Source organism: Melospiza melodia, chromosome 5 (assembly GCF_035770615.1).
Source record: "Melospiza melodia melodia isolate bMelMel2 chromosome 5, bMelMel2.pri, whole genome shotgun sequence".
Lineage (NCBI taxonomy): Eukaryota > Metazoa > Chordata > Aves > Passeriformes > Passerellidae > Melospiza > Melospiza melodia.
The window spans coordinates 20,081,683-20,105,326 of record NC_086198.1 but is presented as its reverse complement, the minus strand read 5'-3'; the positions used below and the strand labels follow the sequence as shown (position 1 = coordinate 20,105,326).

The 23,644-nt window shown below is 44.9% G+C and overlaps 2 protein-coding genes across 7 annotated transcripts in view; one reads left to right on the top strand and one right to left on the bottom strand.

Moving 5' to 3' along the window:
- Positions 1 to 8,182: 8,182 nt before the first annotated feature.
- Positions 8,183 to 18,579, top strand: SH2D4A (SH2 domain containing 4A). 2 transcript variants are annotated; one of them, XM_063156520.1, is made up of 9 exons: positions 8,188 to 8,774; positions 9,548 to 9,707; positions 10,217 to 10,376; positions 12,427 to 12,492; positions 12,904 to 13,039; positions 14,266 to 14,482; positions 14,885 to 15,015; positions 15,419 to 15,639; positions 17,118 to 18,579. In XM_063156520.1, exons 1-9 carry the CDS (start codon positions 8,600 to 8,602, stop codon positions 17,208 to 17,210), a joined length of 1,359 nt encoding a protein of 452 aa, XP_063012590.1. In that variant the 5' UTR covers positions 8,188 to 8,599; the 3' UTR covers positions 17,211 to 18,579. The 2 variants fall into 2 exon arrangements, with proteins under 2 accessions (XP_063012591.1, XP_063012590.1); XM_063156521.1 differs by lacking the exon at positions 10,217 to 10,376 and having other exon boundaries at positions 8,183 to 8,774; positions 14,271 to 14,482.
- A 2,549-nt stretch (positions 18,580 to 21,128) lies between these two features.
- The window catches only part of CSGALNACT1 (chondroitin sulfate N-acetylgalactosaminyltransferase 1), a 41,755-nt gene continuing 39,239 nt past the window's right edge, over positions 21,129 to 23,644 (bottom strand). For all 5 annotated transcript variants that reach the window (XM_063156518.1, XM_063156514.1, XM_063156517.1 and 2 more), the window contains 2 exons: positions 22,958 to 23,039; positions 21,129 to 22,599 (listed from right to left, as the gene is read on the bottom strand). In XM_063156518.1, the coding sequence (XP_063012588.1) occupies positions 22,316 to 22,599; positions 22,958 to 23,039 (366 nt within the window). In that variant the 3' untranslated portion in view covers positions 21,129 to 22,315. The remainder of the gene's footprint in view (positions 22,600 to 22,957; positions 23,040 to 23,644) is intronic.

The following is a 23,644-nucleotide window of genomic DNA, read 5'->3' as shown; positions in this document are numbered from 1 at the left end:
GGCGGCCGCACGGCCCCGGCGCGCCGGAAGCGGCGGCCCTGGCCCGGAAGGAGCGGACCTCGCTGTGGGTGGGGGGCAGGGCGTCCCGCCGTGCAGGTCATGATTGGCCAAGGCTCAGGGGCAGCGAGAGCTGATTGGCGGACAAAGGCCGGTGGGCGGGGAAAGGGCGCGCGGCCGAGGTGGAGGCAATGTCCCCTCATGAGGGAGCCGTGGCAGCCCTTCCCCAGCCATCCCTGCTCCTGTCCGTGTTCCCCTCCCGGGGTGTCTCTGTGGGTACGGCCACGGAATGCAGCACGGGGTCTGTGGCTCTAAGTGGCAGCACAGCACAGTTTTGGGATCTAAATGCGGGAGGAAGTGTGTCCCTGGGCATGGGGTGGACACGGCTGGGAGAGGACATGGGGGTAAATGTGGCTTGAGGTGGCTCAGGGGGGACATGGCCAGGGCCAGCATGGAAAGGTGCTTGTCTTGTGTGCGGCATATGGACGAAAATGTGGCTGTCACTGGGGACATGGAGGGGCCTATGGCCAGAGGGACCATGGAGAGGGACATGTCTGCGTGGAGGCATGAGACTCTTCCATGAGACCTTTCCAGCCACGGAAAACTTGTTTTTTGTCTTAAGTGGCTTCAGTGGCAAAGCTGGTTTTTGACAAATTCTTTATGGCTGTGGCTGGTTATTCATGGGTTGAAGGAGTGGGAGGGTGTGAGGGTCTTTCTGCCGTGTTCAGGGCATGTTTGGGGAGGTGATAATCCAGCTGTGGTGTCCATATTCAAACTACAGTGTCATATTCCAGCTACGGTATCCTGACCAGGCATGGTGTCTGAAAGGAATAAGATGAATGTGTCTTTACAAACAGACCATGTGAATGTGCTTGTAGATAGAGCTAGGAACTTTAATAGATAGAGAAGTAACAGAAGAAACTAATAGTTCTAGAAAATGTTGCTAATCAACACGGACTGTTGCTTAGCCAAGGCCGTGTGAAATTCCTGAACCTAGAGAAAAAGAACAAAGACTTAATAGAATCATGAATACCTTTATTTTTCTTCTTTCCTTTATATATCAAAAGGGGGATGCCTACCAGAGGGGGTTGTAGAGTAGGCGATTTGGGAAGTCTGTACTTTCCGAGTACCTCAGCCAATGGGGAAGAGGAAGAGGGTGATGCAGCCAGGAACTTAGGATAAAAGGGGGCTGAGTCCCCCAACAGTCCGAGACCCAATGGGAAATTTCCATGGCCTCTCCCTTTTGGACATAAACCTCTGACAGGGTGGATTCATGTTCCTAACAGTGTCCCTCCCGGAGCTGACTCCCAGGAGTGGAGGGCCGGCCTCATCCTCACGCAGTCCATCCCAGAGCAGCGCCTGGCTGGCTGCGGGCCGGGCGCTGCCGCTGCCGCCCCGGGACTGCGGGGCTGTGCCGCGGCCGCCAGGCGGCGCCGGTGCGGGGCAGGGGCGCGCCGCCGCCGCTCCGCACAGTGCCCGCCAGGGGGCGCCGCCGCCCGGGGCCGCGGGGATCCTGAGGGGCCCTTCCCGCGGGTCCCGTCCCAGGTCAGGCCCCCGGCGACCCCTCCTGCCACCAGGCCTCACCTGGTTTCTTCTCCCCGACTCTTTCCCAGAGCCACTGCCGGCAGGACGAGCCCTTCGGCCCCGCGCTGGCTCTGCTGTAATGCGGCAGAACAACTCGAACTGGCCGCTCCCGGAGCCGCTCGTGCCCCAGCGAGCCGCGCCAGGTGTGGATCCCCGGGAAGACGCCGGGATGCCTGCACCGAGGAGGATGCTGCTGCTGCCTGCCCTCAGCACGGCCCTGCCAGCGCCCAGCCGGCTCAGCCCTCACAGAGATGCTGCAGGGAGCTGGCGGCTGCAGCTCCTTTGTGAGTCCCGTTAGTTTGCGTCTCGAGCACGGGGAAGGCTCTCTCTAGTTTCTGCTTCACCTGCTTCTCAGCTTCAGGTGATTTCCTTCTGTCCCCAGTTTGTCTCAGGTTCAGCTCATAGAGTTTGTTCGTGCCTCCAGCATGTTTTAGACTCCAATTTGGTTTCACCTTCCCTGGCTTCTTTCTGGCTTCAGCTTATTTGCAGCTCCAGTTTGTTTCCATGTTCTGTGGCTCCAGTTCATTTCTGCTCTGGCTCATTACCGCTTGTGCTTGTTCAAATGATCTTGGTTTTTGACAGGGCCACAAATCAATCACTATCATAACTTAAACATGAACAGACATATTTGTACGTTGTCTAAAGATGGACTAAACTTCTTGGACCAATGCAAGTGGACCTTCAGCCTCCAGTGGGATTCCCCACAGGTGCCCCAATACCGATTCCCACTGTCAGGAAAATCCACAAATGCCAGAAGTTTGTGTCCATAAAGGAGATAAACTTGCAGGACTCCTCTATTCTAATAAAGGGAGGGAGTCCCACACAAGCCCCCGGGGTTTTCTCTCTCGAGGTTTCAGAGGGGGCAGCCTCTATCCTCAACTCCCAGCCGCAGTTGCCCTCTTCCTTTCTCCATTGGCTGAGGTACTCAGAAGGTACAGCCTTCCCGAGCCGCCTGCAACCTATCCCCCCTTGTACTTACTGTTTTACCCCAAAGTTCAGAAGTTCAGGTTTGTGCAGACCCACTTGAGTGTTCCAGGAGCCAAGCTTTCTGGTCTCTGCAACAAACCTGCTGCCTAAAGTTACTACAGACATAAAGACCCTTTTCAAAGACGTTAATACCAATACTGTCGCTCATCAAATTGGTTGTAAAGACATGAGCTTTCCTCTCACCACCTTGATGAATAATGGGAGTGAAGTTCCAAACAAGGTAAAGAACAAAGTGGTTAAGCAATGGAAGCAATAATCACAGGAATATGGAAGAGAGAAAATTGATGGCATAAGTTCTTGAAGGGGAAAACCACAGAAAGATAACACCCTTCTAATCCAGGATGTGTAATGATGAACTAAAAATCCCCAGTTTTTACTGCTTCTGTAGTGAGAACTTGCCCTAGCGATGAACTTTTGCTCCTTATAATAGTAAAAACCCCACCCCAGCTCAGGCATCTCCCTCTACAAAAGGACTACTACTCACCAAGCATGGGCTATGATTTCTTGGGACATAATGGCTTTAATTTGAGGTAGAGAAAGGATGAGCCAATAACAACTTAAGCCAAGTAGTGATTTAAGTAAGACTTAACAGCCCAAGTTTGTGCCTCGGGGTGCTGGCTCTGAGATATACCACCCAGCACCTCTTTCTGTGCAGAACAGTAAATATAATTACATGGTTAGAGAAATCTCCTTTTTTACAGTGACTGAGTTTGGTGGAGTATCTGATCAGGTGTGTTAACCTATAGTAGCTCTCACCCTTTTCACCACACTGTTAATTCTCTCAGTAATTTTCATACAGGGAGATGATCCAAGAAATGTTTGCACATTGTTCTAGGAGGGAAGAAACATTTTCATTGAAAATAGAGCCCTGTGGCCTCAGACTGTGTTCAGTAGCTGGTGCTATATAAAATTATTTTTCCTTCTTGTCATTACCATCCATTCTTACCTGCTACAAGATAACTGCTACCCCCTCCAGCAATATCAGGGACCTATAGGGCAAGTCAGTTCAGCTCTAGGTAATTTCAAGGTAGTTTATGTTGTGATGACTTCCTTGGTGTTGTTCTTTCAAGCATTATATGCCAGCCTTAGGCAGAATCCAGTACATGAAGGGGCTACAAGACAGCTGAAGAGGGCCTTTGGACAAGGGCATGGAGTTATAGGACAGGGGGAATGCCTTCAAACTGACAGAAGGCAGGTATAGATTATATATCAGGAAAAACTTCTTCCCCGTGAAGGTGCTGAGGCACTGGAACATCCCTGGAAGTGTTCAAGACCAAGCTGGGTGCTGCTTTGAGCAACCTGCTGTAGTGGCCCTGTCCATGGCAGGGGGGTTGGAACTAGATGATCTTTGAGGTGCCTTCCAACCCAAGCCATTCTATAATGCTAAGATACAAACAGGTCTGGTTCTGGCTTTTGGGGGCTGTGCTTGTGCAGTTGTGCTTTCCTTCTCTTATACCCAAACTAGATGTTTTTCCTTCCGTCTAAAATAAAAAACAAAAACAGTAGGCTGAAGCAAAATTAAACAGAAAGAGAGGAATTAATCACTCTCCTATTTAGAACAGGATGAGGATTATAAAAAGCCCCAAAGAACAAAACAAACAAATGAGCAGCCAAACCCCAAAGCACGGAAGGATGTTTTGGTACTAACCTTGCTGGTGCAGCTGCTAACATAAATGTTTTCTGACACAAGTGCATGTCACGAACCAATGTGTAACAGTTAACCCATGGAGGCCTGTGTACTCAGAGCAAGGCTGGGGTGGTGATTTATTTTGGCTGCACTGATTTCAGGTGGATTTTGCAATTCTGCTTTGCTTCACTTCTGAAAAAAATCAGAAATGCCTTCATGAAATCTGGCAGAGAGCTGATGGCATTGGAGTGGCTGGAACTGGAGAAATCCAGAAAAACTTGAGCTTCCTAGTGCTGCAAGGCTTAGTTTGGCAAGTGAAAGGAAATTCATTTGCATTCTCACAGTCCAGCCTCTTGATCAGGGAAAAGAATTCCCAGTGGCTCTCTGAAACCACCTCTTACTAAACAAATAATCAGCTCCAAAGTGAAGTTCTTGATTCAAAATAATGTAGTTCACCATTTACTGAGCAAAGTGCTCTTATCTGCCTTTTAAGGGGACAACTACTTTATGAGAATAGAAATCCTCTTAGGTCATCAACCTGTACCCTGAAGCAGCTTTTCTTACATTCTCTTTCCTCCTCACTGTTGGGTTTCTTGAGTTATTTTAAATTTACAGTTACTGTCACATTTACAGTGGAGATGTGTGCAGCAGGTTGAGTAAGCTGCCTCCCTCAAAATGAGCACATTTACACTGTGCTGTTTGATTTCTTGGTGAAAATCATATCTGTGGAGGGATAGAATGTAAGAAAATGAAGATAGTGCAGAAGGTAGTCTCACACCTGAGGAGTTGCAGCTGTACTAATCACCAAAGATTAGGAACAGGCCTGCCCTTAAATAGGCCACAGCTGTGTCCAATAAGAAGACGAGTGCTACAAAAGGGTTAGCTGGTGATGAGCGTTGTAGTTGGTTGTGCTGTGAAGAGAGATGGAGTTTGTTGGCTGTACTGTGGAGAAGAAGGAGTCAGTGCTGCAAGGAGAGCCCATGAGAAATCACCAAGAAGGTATGGAACCTTTGCAATATGATGACAACACATATCTATGATTTTCTGTCTGTCTGTTGTTTTCTTGGAGAAACTTCTCCTCTGCTGGCAGCGCTGATGGTGAGGACCAGGACTAGTATGGCCAGGTGGGAGTGCCTTGGGAGCCTGTTGTGTCCAAAGTGTCACCTGCTGCACATGTGAGCAGGAGCTTGTGCCAGATCTTCTCAAAGCTATGGCACTTTCATGTGTATTCATAGACTTACTTCCCCTGTTCATGGTAGATGATTTACAGGAGCACAGAGCAGAGGCTGCCCTCCAGTAGGAGATTTAAATGTTGTGTGAAGGACATTTAAATCTCCTACTGGAGGGACATTAACATTTTGAAGGGTCATTTAGCCTTTGAATTGTGTTTATCCTTACAGCTTTCAGGCTGAGTATCTTATACACGAGTGGCAGAACCCCAAAGCCCTGGTTTGGCTTCCCACATCCCCCCACTTAGTTTTTTGCTAATTTTGGCTACTCCCATCTCTATTTCTCTGCAAAACCAGCTCCCACCTACCACTCCCATGAAAAAAATGCAAACAGTAGAAAGCTTAACAAGACCTCTGCGATAGTTTTCCTGTAAGTTACCTGCTTGGAGGTCCCTGTGCCATTACTGCAGTCTTTGTCTTCACAAAGTTTGAACTGTAAATATACTATTTACTGGAACAGCATCTGCAAAACCACTTCCAGCCAGGTGTCAGTAACATGGCTTTGATTCAGATTTTGGGAACGGTATATGACTGATTACAAGGATTTCCAGCTCCTACACCTTTATTGAAATGACTGCTAACACAGAAATATTGCAGACCTCTTGAGATCCTTATGTCATTTCCCTATGTTAAAACAGCTGGTGCTTTAAAGGGTACCTTTGGAATACAGCATTATAAGTCTCCTCTTACAACCAAAATTATGAGGAAATCCAACTCTGCAAAACTGCATTGGTACTGTGAAACTTGTTTGCTGAGCACCTTCCATCTTGTCAACACGCTGTGTGCCCAGACATGAAAAGAGGGACCAGTTTGTCACCATGGCATATGGCAAAGCACATCAAGTTTACCCAAGTTAATGCCATAGCAAAGCCATTCCAACTCCTGAGAGGCCAGAGCAGTGTGGACATGCTGCTGCATGCATTCTGCTGATGGATTCTCATGTGTCATGTCCCAGGAAGCTCTTCCCCCTCTATATCTGCCGTCTCCATGGCTCGAGGACAGCCCAAGACCCTCTGGCTGCTGAGCTGAAAAATCTCTGCCATCAGGGGGTTACTCAGAAAGCATTGCTCAAGTCGGATCATCTCCCCTAAAAACCTTTTTTTTAATCAATAAAGTAAATTGTTTAAACCAAATCCTGATACTGGTTTGGAACAGCAGCTTCATGTTTCTTCTAGAATGAAGTTAACATTTTTAATAGGGAAAGTATTATGTAATCAGAGAAACAAAATAGAAATGAGAGACTTAACACCAACTCCTGGTAACTGCACACTCCCCAGGACTTGCTCCTGGCCTCTGCTGCAGACTATGCATTTCTGAGACCATGATCTGCTCCCTTGTTTCCTTGAGGTCCTTGAGGAGCAATTTGTCTCCCTGCCTACAGCTCCTCCCCCTGCTCCAAGCTCCTCCTGCTGAAAGTGCATGGGGACTTCACTGGAGTGGGGCTCCAGCCAGCTGTGTCTCTGGCAGTTTTAAGGCAAGCCATATTCAGAAGCAGGAGGATGCTTGGGACAGACTGCTTGTTCCCAACATGGGTGCAAGACGGAGAAAGGTGGACCAACGCAGCAGATACTGTTCTGATAGTCTGACTTCATGATGGCTGCTGTTGTGCTGTCCCATTTCATCTAAATAATTGTGTGCTCTGTGCATGCTCCTTGGGAAGCTTCAGTATTGCACTTGCTGGCTTGGCTGCCTCCTTGTTTGCTTTTTTTCTTGTCAGAAGCCAAACAGCCATACTGAGAAGATGCTCCCAGCACTTTTCTTCCACCATTTGGGTTCCTAGAAATTTAGTCTCTCTTCTGTAAGATGGCTAATTGATTTGACCCCATTAACTTCATTTAATTTGTATTCCCCCTTCACCCTAGCACAGGTCCTGCCATGTCTGTGTCCTTTGCATTTCCACATTACTGCCTCGATAACCCTCTGCCTACCACCTACTGTGCTAGGTTCTGACATGCTTGTTCCTCAGACTCCCAGGATTTGTGCAGAAGGACATGAACAAAACCACTGCTTTAATTTTCTTTGTACTCCAATAGAAACACTTCTCAAGAATTTGTCCAGAAAGTCCCTGCCACTTGTGGCCAGTCAGCCACCCTGCTCTGGTGTTGCACTTAATACGTGACTGTCAGCCTCTCCATGTCACCAAAAGCACTGCCAATCTCCTGATCTCCACGAGTTATCCAGATAAGATAAGGAAAATAGTTGTTTTCAAGGTCTTTAGTCCACATTTCTACTTTCTCATCTGTCACCTTCCCAAGTGACAGGAGAGTTTTCAATTTTCCAGTGAAATCTCTGTTGTAAATGTAAATCCATGAGCACAAAGCAAGGCTGTGCCGGTGTTCGTACCTTGCTAGCATGCTGTGGACATGAGCCTGTATCCTGGGCAGGAACAGGGATGCCCCTTCTCCCCATCAGCTTCATCCTGTCAGACAACGATGTCCCATGCCAGGCTCACCACGTGGGAGGTGCATCAGCAAGATGTGTCATAGCAGAAGCTGTCTAGGACACTGGCTATCCAAATGGCCTTTCATCAAACCAGCTGCACTCCTTGTGCTCCCTTGACTTGCTGAGAGGCTGACTTTGATGGACGGGAGCACTCCAAAATTCCCGCTCCCAGCTCAAAAGCAGAGTCGAATGTCCTCCCTGTCTTTCTTTGGTAAAATGAGGCAGGCTGGGCTTTCAATCATCAAAGCTTTCCTGTTTGGAAGGAGGAGGAGCCATCTAGTCATGGGTTCATTGATTCCCTGCCCAGCAAGAATGTTTGCTTGAGCACAGCCAAGCCGCACCTCTGATGACTAACAGGCAGCGCTCTCTCTCTTTGATATACTATCGGCCGGGTTTATCACAGTATCAACACAACCTCCCCACTCCAGGCCTCGCCCCTTCTGGCCAGCTCTCCCTGCAGAGCGGCAGGGGCTGCATGGGAGCTGAGCTCACCTCTTATTCCAAGGAATCTTAACAGCAGGTTTTAAGGTACTTATTTACTTTTTTTGGTCTGCACAGGAAGTCTGAGCTAAAAAAAAAAAAAAAGGAAAGAGACAGAAGTATAATTGCTCTGGCACGCCTGCATTCCTGCTTCAGTCTCAGACGGGCAGGCACTCTTTCTTGTCGGAGCCTGGAAGAGGATCCGATCCCTGAAGATTATCGCCACGAACGTGCGTAAGTGAAACCTGCAGCCATGCTGAAACAGATATTATCAGACATGTACATCGATCCGGAGCTGCTGGCAGAACTCAGCGAGGAGCAGAAGCAGATCCTCTTCTTCAAGATGAGGCAGGAACAGATCAGACGGTGGGAGGAAAGAGAAGCTGCTGCAGAAAAGATTTCAGCAAAGAAGCCACTGCCAAGAAAAGGTAAGTCTCTGCCTCCTGGCTGCTTCACCCTCTGGCATGTATCTGGCCTAGTCAACTGCTTCCTAGAGATAGGAAGTAATGTATTCTTAGATTAATTTCTTCTCCAAGGGTCATGGCATAGGCTTATTTTCAAACATAAATGAATCCACCCGCAATGGGGTAGTTTTGGCCAGGCACACAATGGTTTTTACTCCCTGGCTCAGACATTCTGTCCTTGACCAAATTGCTCAACTCCTCTAGCTGGGAAGACAGGGCTTATTTACCCCCAGGAGATGCATCTCATTAAGTTTCCCACTAAATGGTGCCTCAGAATCTGTCTTTACCATAACCATGGATTTGAATAGCTCTCCTGAGGCACTAGATCTGATGGGCAGTTCCCACTGAAGTTCCCTTGCCAGGATTACACCAGCACGCCAGCTGCTAGGAAGATAGCTCTCTTCTCCCAGGTCTGCCTCATGTGCTCTATTTGTAAGTAGCTCACCCTCACACAGTTTGGGGGAGGACAGTGGTAAGGAGTTAAGGCAAGAAAAGAAAGAGTGGTGATTCTTCTCCTTTGCTCCTAGTCTCAGAAATGCCTCCTTCACTGACCTGGCTCAAGGAGTATGAAAAAATTGGCAATTGTGGGCTGCATCCAAGTCTAGTTTCTTCATGTACAGTTGCTTTCGGGGGGCTCTGTAATCAACAGCAAATGGTAGGGCACAGCAAGTGCAGCACAGGCCCTGCAGAGAGCTATCCAGCAAACAGCATTTGCCAAAGAGCTGCTTCTTTTCCAGCCAACAGGAAGTCAGTGACATGGAAACTTGGTGCTGACAATGAAGTGTGGGTCTGGGTGATGGGTGAACATCCTTCAGATAAATCCTATGCAGCCATCTGTGAAGAGATCCAGGCACAAAGAGCAAAGCGCTTAGCGAGAGAGCAAGGCCAGGAGGGCAGGTAAGCACCCTTCAGCTGAAGGGCTCGGTGGGCAGATATGGAGGAGAAGGCTTTGTCTAGGGACACATGAGCTGGGTCTTCTCTGTAGGGGCTGTGGTTAGCACTCTTGTGCTAGTTGTGTTGTGCTGGCAAAAGGCAACGGTTGGTTTTCCGAGAGGACACACAGTGCTGGCAGAGACCAGAGACCTGAGAATTGGCCGGCTCACTGAGCCTCCTGTGACAAGGCTGCTGCGTGGGACCCTCTGCAGAGCACAGGAAATGCTGATGCTGCCACTGCAGCAGGTGATGGGCTCAGATCGCTCTGATTCACCGGCAGGTGCCTGGGTACAGCCGGACAACGGTTACTCACCACGAGTCATTAATTTAATTACCCACCTACCTGATCTGGAGATATAACTGCCTGTGCACTTGTGGCGTGATTGCAGCTCTGCTCACGTGCAGCCTCCTCATGAGATTCTCAGACATCAGAAAGTGACTCCCTCCTAAGTCCTCTCTCTCTTGCATTTCAGAGAGGCTGAATCTTCTGCAACATGGTCTCTACACCCAAAGCCAGGACTTCTGGCTGAGACAGATCTTCATGGGAATACAAAAAACACGGAGAAAAGGGAGGCACATGGGAGAAGAATGACTGATATTGATACAACAGGAAAAAGCCAGGAGCTCACAAAGGTAGTTTTCCATTTTCCCATAACTATAAGAAACATGTTTTTTGAGGTCTAGGAAGTGCAGCAAATCCTGGTTGCTGTAAATACAAATCTAAAGGAAAAAGCCATCTATGTGTTGAAGCTTTTCTTCTACAGAAGAAGAAGTCCTTAAGACTCAGAAGGTCCATGCGCTGTTCTCAGCTGGGATAGATCTGCTCTGCACCAATGGATAAACTACTCTGAATTGCTTTGCTTCTGGTCTCTGTGGGTAAAACAAGGGGTGCAAGTACTTTCCCTTCTGCTCCATGGCTGGTTTGAATGGCTTTTGGGGCAAGACCAGGATTTTTAAATGGAACATCACAGCCCTCAGCCAGATCACTTATTTTTATAAAAGACCAAATGAAGATAATTTTACCAGCATCATCTGATGTGCACATTTTAGGTGTTTCTTGGGGTTTTTTGTCTTCTAATACAGAAAACAGCTTATGACATTGATAGCACAGGACAGCTCCAAATGCAGTAATACAGTGCCTGCATTCCTGTGGTGTTTCATTACAGAAATATTTTTTCCAGCAATAAATATATTTGTGCTTTTAAGCTGTCTACAAAAAGCCATTTGCAGAGGAAGGAAAAAATAAAGAGTTAAATTAACTACCCATGCAACTACAGTTGAACAAAAGGAACAGGACGTCCTGCCAATTTAATGGGAGAAGTCCTATCTCATTCTGCATTTTCATTCAGCCTTGAATGAACTTGTATGAGTGTATATTCTTTTATCATACTGCCACTCCATACTTGGGTATAAAAATGATAGCAGAAGGTTAGGTTTTGGCAAAATGCTCTCCTACTACTACCAGAATAGTGAATGGAATTTGGAGTGGCTATCTCCTTTATCAAAAGCCTCTGAGTCACATGGGGATTTTCTCTGCACTGTTTGCTGAAGTTGAGCAACTATGTGGGAGGTTCTTGTTTTTCAAAGGAACTTATTAGTCAAAACTGACTAAAAAAACCCAAAACAAAGCAAAAACAACCCCCCAAAAACAAACAAGCCACCACCAAAAATCTACCTCCCTTTCAAAATCTTGCACATGGGAATAGATGGGGGTTGTATATTTTCCTTTCTTTTCTGTCATTATATTATTAGTAAATCTTCCCAGGTTTCTGGGGCTTTTGCTGTTAGAAGGAGAGCTCCAGACTGAAGTCTCCTGTTGTATTTTCCAGGCCTGAAGAGAGGCTTTTTCCCACCTTCTGCATAAAATGTCTTCTCTGAGATCTAGTTTGTGGTATTTACACTAGTTCCCATTCAATCTGAGAGATCCTAGTATCATGCTGCAGAGAATAGGGCTGATCTACAAAAAAATGCTGCTCCACAGACATTTGAAGTTCCTAATTTCCTAAAGAGGAGAGGGAAATTGTAAAGCCATGTTCATATTAAATATTAGCCAAGTAGGTGATGGAGCTAAAAGGAAGTGTGACCTTGGTAAGCACACTAGTACAGTTAACTCATCACTTGTACTGTGGGAGGCAGTTGGGGGCTGATGGGGAGGTGGATGGGTGTTTACTGGAAGCTAGACCTAACAGTTTGTCTGCAGAGGCAGCTCTCAGCTAGGCACTGCTGGCAGGGCAGCTGGGCTGGTTCTCAGGGAAGAGAGAACACGAAATATCCAGCCAGTTGGATCAGTTTGTCAAGTAGGAGTTTGCAGCAAATCCAGCCACAGCTGCAAACATGCACAGGCAGGTAAAGCTGTAGACAGCTAGTTCTGCAAGGGATTGCTTTAGAGGAAGGGAAGAAAGGGACTACTCCCTGGGAGCACTTGTGAGCATTGCTTAGCAAACCTAGGCATGCTTATGGCTATCCCGACACCCCTGAGTTCTCTTCCTGTGGCATGTTTGGCCAAATGTGATGGGAAAAGCCCCACAATGTTTGTCAGAGCAGGCTGGAAAAACTTGTTAACAAATGTCATATAACTGCTTTTGCATTAAGCACCTTTTGCACAAAAAAAAAAAAAAAAAAAAAAAAAGAGCAGTTGTCCTAATGTCACATTTATTTCTCACCACTCTTTTGCTCTGCTCAGAGAGGAACCAGAAATGTTCACCAGATGCTGGCGGATTGCTATGCAAGGAAGCAGAGTTTCCAACAGGTAAGTGGCAACCTGGGGTGCTCCTAACACATTGAGTGGTGTCAGTGCTTTATCCCAGAGTCCCAGTCAGCTTCAGAGCCTCATATGAGCCAGGAATGTTCTCACCTTTTGGACAAGTTTTATCCAGTATTGCTATGTTCCTCATGCATGGTGTGATGATTTGAAGATGATACAAAGCAGGCCAGGCTGGCAGATTGGGGAGTAGCACAAGGAGATGCTCCTGATGATTTTTGGTGGGCTGTTTTCCCTTCCTGCCTCAGTTGTTACCTTCAGTAAAGACAGAGGGTCTCTATATTGTTGAAATTGGAGGGATTCACTGTAAAGGAATGAGCTCCCAGTATTTCAAGGCTAGCTAAAAAGTAGGGCTAAAGCTTGCCTGAGACAAAGCTGATCATACTGTTTCTTTCATAGATTAAGGAAGCACAGACGAAAAATTCAGAAGAGACCACAGCCCCCCAGAAGCCAATACCACAGAGCCACTCCAGCACAGAGAGCCAGAGAACACTGCAGAAAGCGGATGAGAATGAGCCTGAATGGCAGGAATTCTGTAAGATCTTAAAATTACCTTTTCCTATAAGGCTTGAGAAATCCTAGGTCTCTGTGGGGTCATGTCAACCCTTCCCCTGCCATACTAGAACTGAATAATAGGTCAGAGGGTGGAGAGTATTGCCAAGAAGTACAGCACTGTATTATCAGAATATTTCTGAGTCCACACAGCATTGAGACTAGAGCTGGGCAGGGAAATGGAAAACTTTTCCAACGGACACTGGGTAAAAACAAGCAACAAATAGGAACCACATGAGTATAGCCAGTACAATTAATTTTAGACTAGAAACTGGCCTTTTGTAAGACTTTGCAATAACTGCTCTTGAGGACAAGGGTAGTCCTCAAGAATAACAGGGGCTAACAAAAAGGGCTTCCCTGTCATTTAAGCATGATCCCACCCAAGTAAAGCCCTTCTGCACTGTCTCATGTAATGAATCCTAATAATAGAAAGGAAAATGGCAAGTAGCATGAGACTTGCAGTAGTAGCCATCACTGCTGCCAAATGCTTCCTGAAGGAGAACCTGATGCACTTTTCTTCCCAGTTCCTTTCCTGCTGCTCAGTAGATGGCAATGCTGTACCACCGGTTGTTTCCACTTCAGTCTAGGGGTTTTATTTTTCTGACTTGATAAAAAAACTGGTGACTGTAGAGCTGGTAACTCATACAGTCCATCCAGGGAGAGATGGACCTAGACAATAGAGGCAGTTTTACAGGAAGAAAACCCAAACAAAACTGCAGTCATGTTCTCCACTTTCCATAATAGTTTCAGCAAGGCTCCTTCCCACCCTCCAAAATCGATTAGCACTTTCAAATCCTTCAAATGATTGATTTGGGGTCATTTCAGCAGCTTCAACTCCAGCAGCTTCAAGCTCTGCCCCCCTCCAGTTTACATGAAAGGCACTACAGAAATCCATGTCTGAACCAGGAGTCAGTATCCGAAACAAAACCAAGAAGTCTCTGAGTACAAAAGGACCTGGTACCGAGAAAAAACACACAGATTTTGAATCTTGTCCCACAAAAAAATTGGTTTTTAGTCTTTTAAAGGAATAAAAACTATGCCACTTAACACATGGGAGAGATGTGGCAATTGGTGTCCCAATTGAGTGACTCTTTCAGCTTGTGGAATGGATTCTTCTTACATTTCAACAAGCAGGAAGATGGCCAAAGGGGGTAGCAAGCTTTAAACTTGCTGCTTGTTCGCTCCTGTAGGACTCCTTTTTTGTTCCAGTGCAGAAATCCAAAGCAGCAGACGAGAAGAGACGCTCCCTTGCACGGCAAGCCCGAGATGACTACAGGAGGCTTTCACTGCAGGGTATCCACAGAGGGAAGCAGGCAGATATTTCCAAGGGTGCCACAGCAGGAGATCGGCGACCACTTCAATACCCACCTCTCCCTCCCAAGCCTAAACTTCTACCTCCTGCAACAGCAAATGGGAGAGCAATTAGGTAAGGAAGCCCCTGTGCACTGTGGAAAGGAGAAGGAATGAGATTCTTTTGCTCTAGCAAGAGATGGTTGAGATGATTGTCTCTCTTCCTTCTGTCGAAGAGACACCCAGCAGGGCAAAATACAGAGCCTAGGCTATATTCCAGCCTGGGGTGTGATGAGGCCTTCAGGTGTTCATTCCTGGAGGGTAACAGGTTTAGTTAGTAGAGTGTCTTAAGTCTAGAGCACAGAGAGCCCCTATGATGCCAGATGTCCACTGAAAACCGTATTCCATACAGCTGAACTGGTGTAAGCTGCCTGTTTAGGGCTGGTCTTAAAATCCTAAGCAAAATGTAAGTCTCATGCAGAGACTCAAACCCTGTCTTTTTGAATCTGATGCACAAACCAGAGGTCTTTTTTAACAGGAAAGAGGGAGTCCAGAGGACAATCTCTAATTCCACAGAAGAAAGCATCATCAAGTGGTTCAAAGAGGAGCAATTCCCTCTCCGAGCTGGCTATCTGAAAACCACAGACACAATAGCACCTTGGTTTCATGGTGAGTCCTGGGAATTTCCACCCCAACCCAAGTGTTTAAGAAGTTTTTTTTTGCTAACATGGCTGCTAATATGGGCTGGGCTTGGGAGTAAAGCTCATACACTGGAATCAACATTCAACAACTGCAATACCATTCTCTCTCATAACACAGCAACAGTCCTTTCGAGCTGTCCACATTTGCTGTTCATTGTTGGTTAAGTGTGGCACAGTTAACAAAGAGCTGTTGGCCATGGCTTGTTACTAGCAATGGCAGCACTTTCTTTTTGGGCTACTGGGCAAGAAAACGGTGAAAGGGATGGAAGTGCCATGGACTGGTTTTAAAGCAGATTTCTTGTGAGAACTGCTCTGTCCAATCCTGCACAAATGCTTTTCTCCCTTCAGTTTTGTGTTTTGGTTTTGAACAGGTATCCTAACCTCTAAGAAAGCAGAAGAGCTTCTGAATAAAACACTACCAGGGAGTTTTCTGATCCGGGTCAGTGAGAAAATCAAAGGCTATGTGCTGTCCTATCGGTCTGTGGAAGGATGTAAACATTTCCTCATTGATGCCTCCAGTGATTCCTACAGCTTTCTTGGAGTAGACCAGCTACAACATTCAACACTGGCTGACCTTGTCGACTACCACAAGGTGAACATCTGGCAATGCATTCACTAATAGCTTAATTGCCTCAGGGCACTTCAAAATAAGACAGACTAGATTCAGTTGCTTTGAAGTCGGTAACTAGACCCATTTTAACTGCTGCTGGGTACCCTGTGTGATGCTCCAAAAGGGTATATCAGCCTGGGCTGACTGGTACAGCCCAGGTGACCTAATACATCTCAGGTATCTTAGATTTGATTCACTCACCCTCAAGCACACAGAACACCTTGCATGCTGGGCCCAAGTTACTTACAAGCTGCTTAGTAGAAATGTTGATGAGAGGTGACAGCATACTCATACAAACTCCTTTCTCTTCTCTCCATGGTTGAGGCAGTGGCAAGTTGGGTAAACACAAAATCCTGCTTACCTTCAGCTTCAGCATGAAAGAGAGCAACATATCTTTATAATCTCAAAGCCGACAAGGGGTGGTACTGAGCAAAGGTAAAATATAGAAGGGAAGGAGGAAGGTTGGCAGGCTCTTGCAACAATAACAGTTGTGTTTACCAGCACTGACTGCAATTGCATGGGTTTCTGGGAGAGCCAGGTGGATTGTTCACTGTAAGATCTGCCCAGGGACAAGTCAATAATTTTTCTCATAGGTTCATTTAAAGTCCCTGTTTCTTTTAAATAAGTGCCTAGCTTAATGCAGACATGGTAAACAAAACTGGACATGAGAACAATAGCTATACTCATTTGCTCTACGGAACTTTACCTGGACTGCCTGAGCTTGCTTCTTGCATGATTTTCACAGTTCAGGCTGAAAGTATTTAAAGCAGGAGTTATACAGCTACTTGTACCAGAGCTAAAGGATTTAAAGCTTGGCTGTGCATAGCTACATTGAATATAGAGCCAAGGCACAGTCTGAATCCTGCAGCTCCCCTGCACTACAGCACACGTGGGCAGATGAACCCACTCTGCCCAAGTGCCCCACTGGGTTCTGCTTATCACCTACCAGGTGAGCATGAAAGAAGGCAAGTTCCCACCATGCATCTGTTGCTAGGATGGAGAATGAGATTGGAAGCACAGACTGTACTTGGAACAGGACTTGCCTAAGCAGAGGATGTGTGCTCTCTCCAGAATCCACCCTTGTCCCTCCCACGAACACAGTCAGAAGCACAGTTCACAATCCCTGGTCCTGCTCTACCTGCATGCTGCACATTCCTGGCTCTAGCACTTTCTAGGCAGGGCACCTCTCCATGTCAGAGAAGCTGTAGTTTTCTCAGGGATGAGCACAGCTCTTTCCTAGAGCTGCCAGAGTTGTGTCGCTGAGTTATGGCACAGAGCACATTGTGTTATGAAGACAGAGGGCCCTTCCCTGAGTTCTCCAGGAAACTGAGCTGTATCACACAGTGGTGGGAACACATCCACAAAAGAACAGAGGCAGAAAGACTGCTGTCCACCTTGTGAAGTTGTGACAGGCAGGATCTGTTTGAAAACTGGTGTTTGATCATGTGCTATATTAACAGGACGAACCCATCACTTCCTTGGGGAAGGAGCTGCTGCTTTATCCATGTGGCCAAGAGGACCAAGAGCCAGATTACATCGCTCTCTTTGAGTAAACCTCCCCATCTTGTTGGGCAGCCCTGGACTTGCATTCACAAAGAACTTGGAACTGGACTTGGAACTAGAGCTGCTGATACTTACCTGAAACGATCAGTGCCTATATTTTGTATCCTTCACAACAAAGCAGTAGGAGGATAAGTACTGTGAGCTACAGGATGCATCAGCCCAGCAAGCTGCAAACCTCAACACATCCCACAAGATGGAGAGAATGAGTTGATGAAGTAATCCATTGATCAGGGAGATACTGCCATGGTTTTTCATTGGGGTTTTTGAAGGTTTCTTGGGGGACTTCTTGATTCAAGCTGCCTTTTGTTCTTGAATGCAAGGTTCTCTGGGAAATAGATTAGTACCTACAATTGAATGCGATTATAACCTTCCCAAAGGCACAAAACAACTTGGAGAGGTGAATCAATCTTGATATGTCATATGCAAAATGTGAAGCTTAATTCTATAAAATGCTGTGTCCTTGGAAGGAAGGATGTTCAGCCAAACATCCAAGCAAACCCTGAGCGCCTTTCAGTGAAAGATGCTCTCTGTGACAAGAGATTGGCACACATGAAGACTGCATTTTTTAAACTCCTCTAGCCTCTGAATATAGATCCTCACTCTTTTAACCTGTATTTAGCTCCCACACAGGCCTTTCTGCATTGAGAGGGATTATCCTTTTTGAAAAGGAAAGGAGATGGGGCAGAGTCATTTTTATGAGTGACAACCACATGTACAGAGCCTGCAAATGTAAGAAGGAACACCTATATCAGTATTAATACAGTTTACAGAAGAGTTTTTGCCAGTAAAGAATGCTGTTTTCCAAAATGGAGCTATTTATTGCAAGTTGTGTCCCAATTACTGAGATGCATCTTGTGTAAACTTCATTATAGAACTTGTTCTTTCAACATAATGTTCTTTTTTCTTATCTGTTACAATGCTCTTTGAATACATCATTCAGAAGATTGGGGGAGAGCTTGGAAAGAATCACATAAGAAATTAGTCTTCATCCAGGTTCCCCAATGTTGTTGCACATGACAAACTCTGCAGCTGAGGGTCTGAATCTGCAAACATCATTTTTTAGAGGCACAATACTCAAATAGTGAATAAGAGTTGGTCTTGTTTCAGTTGTTTACCTCTTTTTACCTGTTCTCTTTTTTCTTTTAGATCAGGGCTACTCAACTTGAAGAAGCAGTCAAAACTTTCAGTCTTACATTAATCTGGGTTTTGCAGAATACAGATTTAAAGAAACTGTGATCATCTGGTCTTAAAATTTACAGCCATGCTGACAGGTGGTTTCCATTCCAGGAAAGAGGGGATAACTACACTCCAGTTTCAGCAAGTGTCACTTGCTAGAAATAAAGCCTTAATGTAAACTGAGATTCTGAATTTAAAGACACTCTGCCACTGCAAATGACTTAATGAGCTTCCTGAGCACTATATCACATGTATCAAAGAGATAATTTCAATATAATCTGTATCAATCATGAGAAAAGGTGTTAGATTATTTGTAGGGGGGGAAACATCCCTCCTTCCCTCTTTATGAACTGTTTCTTTTAAAACTTTTGTCAAAATGAAAGGTCCTTCAGAAAAACATCTGTTTTCATGTGAAGAACATGTCATAGCTGATATCTTGCTGAGACAAATTGTGAAGTGTTTTGCAGACCTTTGGGCTGGTGAATAGGGAGGAGAAGTATGTTCTAAAAAGGCATTTTGAGACTCAGGGTGTTAACTTGCTAAATAGGATGCAGGCCAATCTGTCATGGACATAGCAGGGCATAATCAATTTTAGCTCTAAGATCTTTAGTAAAACTCCTCAGGGTTGACCTGCTGACAAGTGGACCAGTAGATTCACTACCTTTATATTAAACTGCTTATTTGCAAATATTGTCTCAGTACAGCCCAGGGAAAACCACTATCCATGTTTACATCATCCCACATGTTTGAGTCATGCCTTTGTTTTTCAAAGACCCACTTTTCTGCTGTGAGGCAAGAAACATGAACATTTAGATGATTAGACTGACTGCAAAGGCAACTGCCTTGCTAGAACAGATCCCCTTAAGCCTGGCTCTTCTATTGCTCCAAATCCAGTTACCCTGAAAGTCTGTGGAGCAAGGATGTCTTGCAGCAGTTGAGAATCTAGGGTGATGACATACCTTTGGGAGTTTTCTCTGTAAAATCTTTCCTTCTTCAAGGGATGCTGTGTAAGGATTACAAGAGAAGTTAATTTGCAAATTGCTTGCTGGAGAGATCATGAATCCTGGAGGAGCATGGGAATTTGTTTTTGCTCTATGCCTTTAGCCAGAGTATGCTGCAGTCATCACAAAGTAAAGCAAGGAGTCCCTGGATGGCCTCCCCACCTGCAGAGGGCCATCTCTAGTCCCTCCTCAACCAAGATAAAATCAGTTGTCATTCTGAGAAAGATCACAAGCTGGTTTGGGGACAAGGAAGGTAGACACCTTCATAACAAAATCTATTGTTCTGTTGACTGTTCTCTTTGCATTTCACCTTTTTCTAACTGGGCTGGAAGATCTGTTAGAGCTCCACTTGGCTGACAGAAACATGAGTAACAGCAGCTTCCCTTTCTCATGCTGTTCCTCACCTCTCCTGTCAGTGCAGCCTCCACCTCTAAGAGAGCCCTGACAGATCTCTGCTGTGATTAGATTGCCCTGCACATCACCAATGACTGTGGGCTGGATCTCTCCATCACTGATACCATCTCAGCTCTTGCCAGACTGGCTTCTGCAGCCAAGGAAAGCAACTACATAGACAGTATTGTTCCTGGCAAGAGGAACAGCATCTCTGTGGAAAAGGACATACATGAAAATCACAAAGGTGCTATTTAAAAACATAAGTTGTGAAACTCTGACAGGATCTGGATGATGTGCTTGCAAAGTAATGAAGTGCTGAATTTACAGCTGCCCAGTGCTTAGAACTGGAAACTAATAGAGGCTTGAAGGGACCTCTGGAGATATCTGGTCTAGTTCTGCTCTACAAGTGTGGCTTAGGGAAGACTGAATAAAACAATCGTGGAAATAGTTAAGGTGAGGCTTGGCACAGATCATGATTACAAAACTTTCATAGTGTACAACACCCAGTTTCAAATTCAGGTTTAAGTGGGACTGTAGGAACAACTTTTGCTTTGGACCAGCTGCATAACCACACTTTGATATGCAGTCAACAAGTCATACCTGTCTCCTCCTATTGCATAATGTTTGTAAAGTTACTTCATCAATACAAAGCCCTTTATAAATAATTTATCACGTGTTCTGGGAACAAAGCAGTTCTTTGGAGGATCTACTTGAGTGATTACTGAAGTTTCTATGGTAAGTGATGTATTTTGGGGTTGAGGTTTTGAAGTATACAACATTTCTATTCTTTTTTATTTTTGCAGTGTTTTAGATACTTGGTGATTTGCAAGGTGAGTGCAATGCAGATCCTTTGCACCAGTAGAAGTCAAACACATATAAACCTGTCCAAGGAAAAGATACTTATAGCAGCATGGTCTCTGTCTGTAGAACCTGCATGCAGTGCTTTCAAAAGAGCACTCTTCCTACTGCACAGCTGCACAACAAAGAGTAGCTCATTCATTGTTCAGTGCTACCTTTCTTTCCCCCAGCTTTTACAAGCCAAAAACCAAATTAGAAATCTGGTTCAGACTGCCTTGAATTAATCTGAATCCAAAAAACAAAGAGGCTGCTCAGAGAAACAGCATTTAGGTAAGCAAATGGGATTTACAAGCCCGTGCAGTTTTTGTTGGCTAGTATATATTAAAACTGTAAATAGCAGTCAGCATTAAAATAAAATGCTTTATAAGAGTAGTAACTCAAACTTTCAACAGTTTTAGGCAATTGCAACAAAAACTATCAAGAAGATTAGTAATTTTTACAGTTAGTACCTATAATTATCATAAGAGAATTTGCAGGGTCCACTAGTCCATCACAAAAATTTATTTTGTTAATTACAGAAAGCTTTTTGTACCCTGGGCAAGACTCTGTATTTGGTTTAGAAGAAATACTTTGGCATAAAATCAGAAAATGTTCATCACTGTTGGTATCTGGCATTTGGAGTTTAAAGCCTCCTGCTAAATCAGTACTGCAAGTTGATATGTATTTCATTTTCTTCAGCATGATAAAGCTTCTGCCTTCCAGTGCCCAGGTTGTGTAGAAAAATCACTTATCTATTCCAGTTCCCATCCACAGGAACACAGATCTGCAGAGCCTTTTCCAAGCATTGGAAGGTTTACTATTTCCTACTAAGGCTAGAAGTAGAAAGCCTGAAGTATGGCAAAATAATTCTCAAGCCAAATGAATTTCATTTAAAAATAAATCTTGAAATACATACAGCATTCTAAAGCAGAAATACACTATGGGATTCACATGATACAGATGTGGCTCATTGCTTTTGGCTCACTGTCCACAGAGGAGAACAAACAGTACCCTCCAGTTGATGGTTTTTCAACCATCACACTTGACCAGTAAGATTTTCTCTTTAAGTTTAGAAAGCACTTTCTGAGAAAGCTCTTTCTCTGGATTAACTGGGAATGGCCTGTTAATGAACTGCTGCTGTGCCCCCATCCCAGCCCCTTAAAGAAAAAGTATTTTTGGTTACTCCAGCTTTACCATGGTTAACAATCAGATGTCCTCAGAGCAGGAGTCCCTGGACTTGTAAAACAATAGCCCTTTTTAGATATGTCAAGTTAGATGTAGGAAATAATTCCTAATTATTGGCCCACCAAAAGATCAATCCTTTCAATAACTGTACACATCTTACAAACATTTCAAAGGAAAAGCACATCCATTTGTTAGTGTGAATACCACACTGGTCACATAATAACATATAATGTTCATTGTCTCTATGATGTGACCTTGAATTTCATCAAGTGTTCAAGTCTTCCCCAGAAGCAAGTGCTGAACAGTCAGGATAGTGGAGTACTTAAAAACCTCTTTAGAATAAAAACAAAAGTATGGAGGACAGACGCTTTCCCTCTGCTTTTGCTGCCATCCTGCTGGAATCTCCATCCTCTTTCAGTCTCATCCCAACTTTTCTGGTTAAAACTTCTTTTCCAAAACACCCCGAAGTCCAGTTCAGAGGCTTTCAACCTCCCTTTCTAGATTCACATCTTCTTACTGCTCAATTTCTGTTTTTGCAGGTGTGTCTCAATCTCGTGCTTGAAAACAAGCATCCCAAGCTGGCCATGGGAAGCCTCATTCATGGCCTTGGACTGCATGCACATTTTGTACTGCTCTGGAGTCAGCTCGTCCAGACACTGCTTTTCATGCCACAGATGGAAGAGACCCCTGACAGGCGTTCGGATCACCATCAGGTTGCTGTGAAGGTACTTGCGGTACAGATGCACATCTTCACCACCCCAGCCTTTAATGTCCAGGTCAAAGCCACCTGACACGGACAAAATTCAAAATACAACTAGAAATCTGTTAGCAAACTCAGTGCTATTAATTGCACTGCAGCTGTTTTCTGATTCCAGTCAGCCCTTTAAAACACACACACTTTCTGTGAACATTTAACTGCCCGTCTTCAAATATTTCACCATCAGAGAAAAGTTCTTTATTTGTAATTTTATTTGTAAACAGTGTTTAGATTCTAGTAATTCTGTTACACCTGGGAAAAGCCTGAACATCTAACCCCAGCACTGCTGCAAATTAGTGAGACAGACACATTGGCAAAGGAAAGGGAGGCTGATCATAATTTTCTGTTTTAGCAAAAAGGCAGGTGTATTGGAATGTATTTTTCTTACCTATGTTGATAAAATCAGATCTGTACTGGCAAGTCATCCCAAAACCAAAGTCTCTCCAAAATCCAGTTTCTTTTTTAATAATCTGCATGGAGGGAAAGGAATATTTATATAGAAGCAGAAATGCTTTCAGAGTGAGCATTCTGACCTGAAATGTGGTCAGAAATTATTCTTCCCCATGTGAATCCACAGCTGGTCCTGAACACATTTTTGTAGATATTCGTTGGACATATCTATATATCTGCCACCCCAAAACAGCTTGTTCTTAGCTATCTTGGATAACCCCCTTGACCCAGAACAATCAGGTTTTGCTCCGCTCCTGCTGTTGTAGACCAAGTAGAACAATATCACACCTCTGGAGATAATTTCTTTGCAGGCAAATCATCCTCCAAAATTGTTAGTTTCTGTGGGATTCACACCTGATGTAAGAAACATATTGGTAAACCAGGGAAGCCAGACTTTGCTGTCAGAACAGATGGTGGCATCTGCATTGTGGACCACAAGAGCTCTAGAAGAAAACAGTGGTTCTAATCTGATCACACAATCTACAGCTTTTTGATTACATTGATTTTGAGTAACAAGAATAATTTTCCATTACAGAAAATGCTATATCCACCTAAAATTGAACTCCAGAAATGCTTGGTGATAGATATATATCCCATGAAAGCCTTTGTAAAGATGAATGGTCTG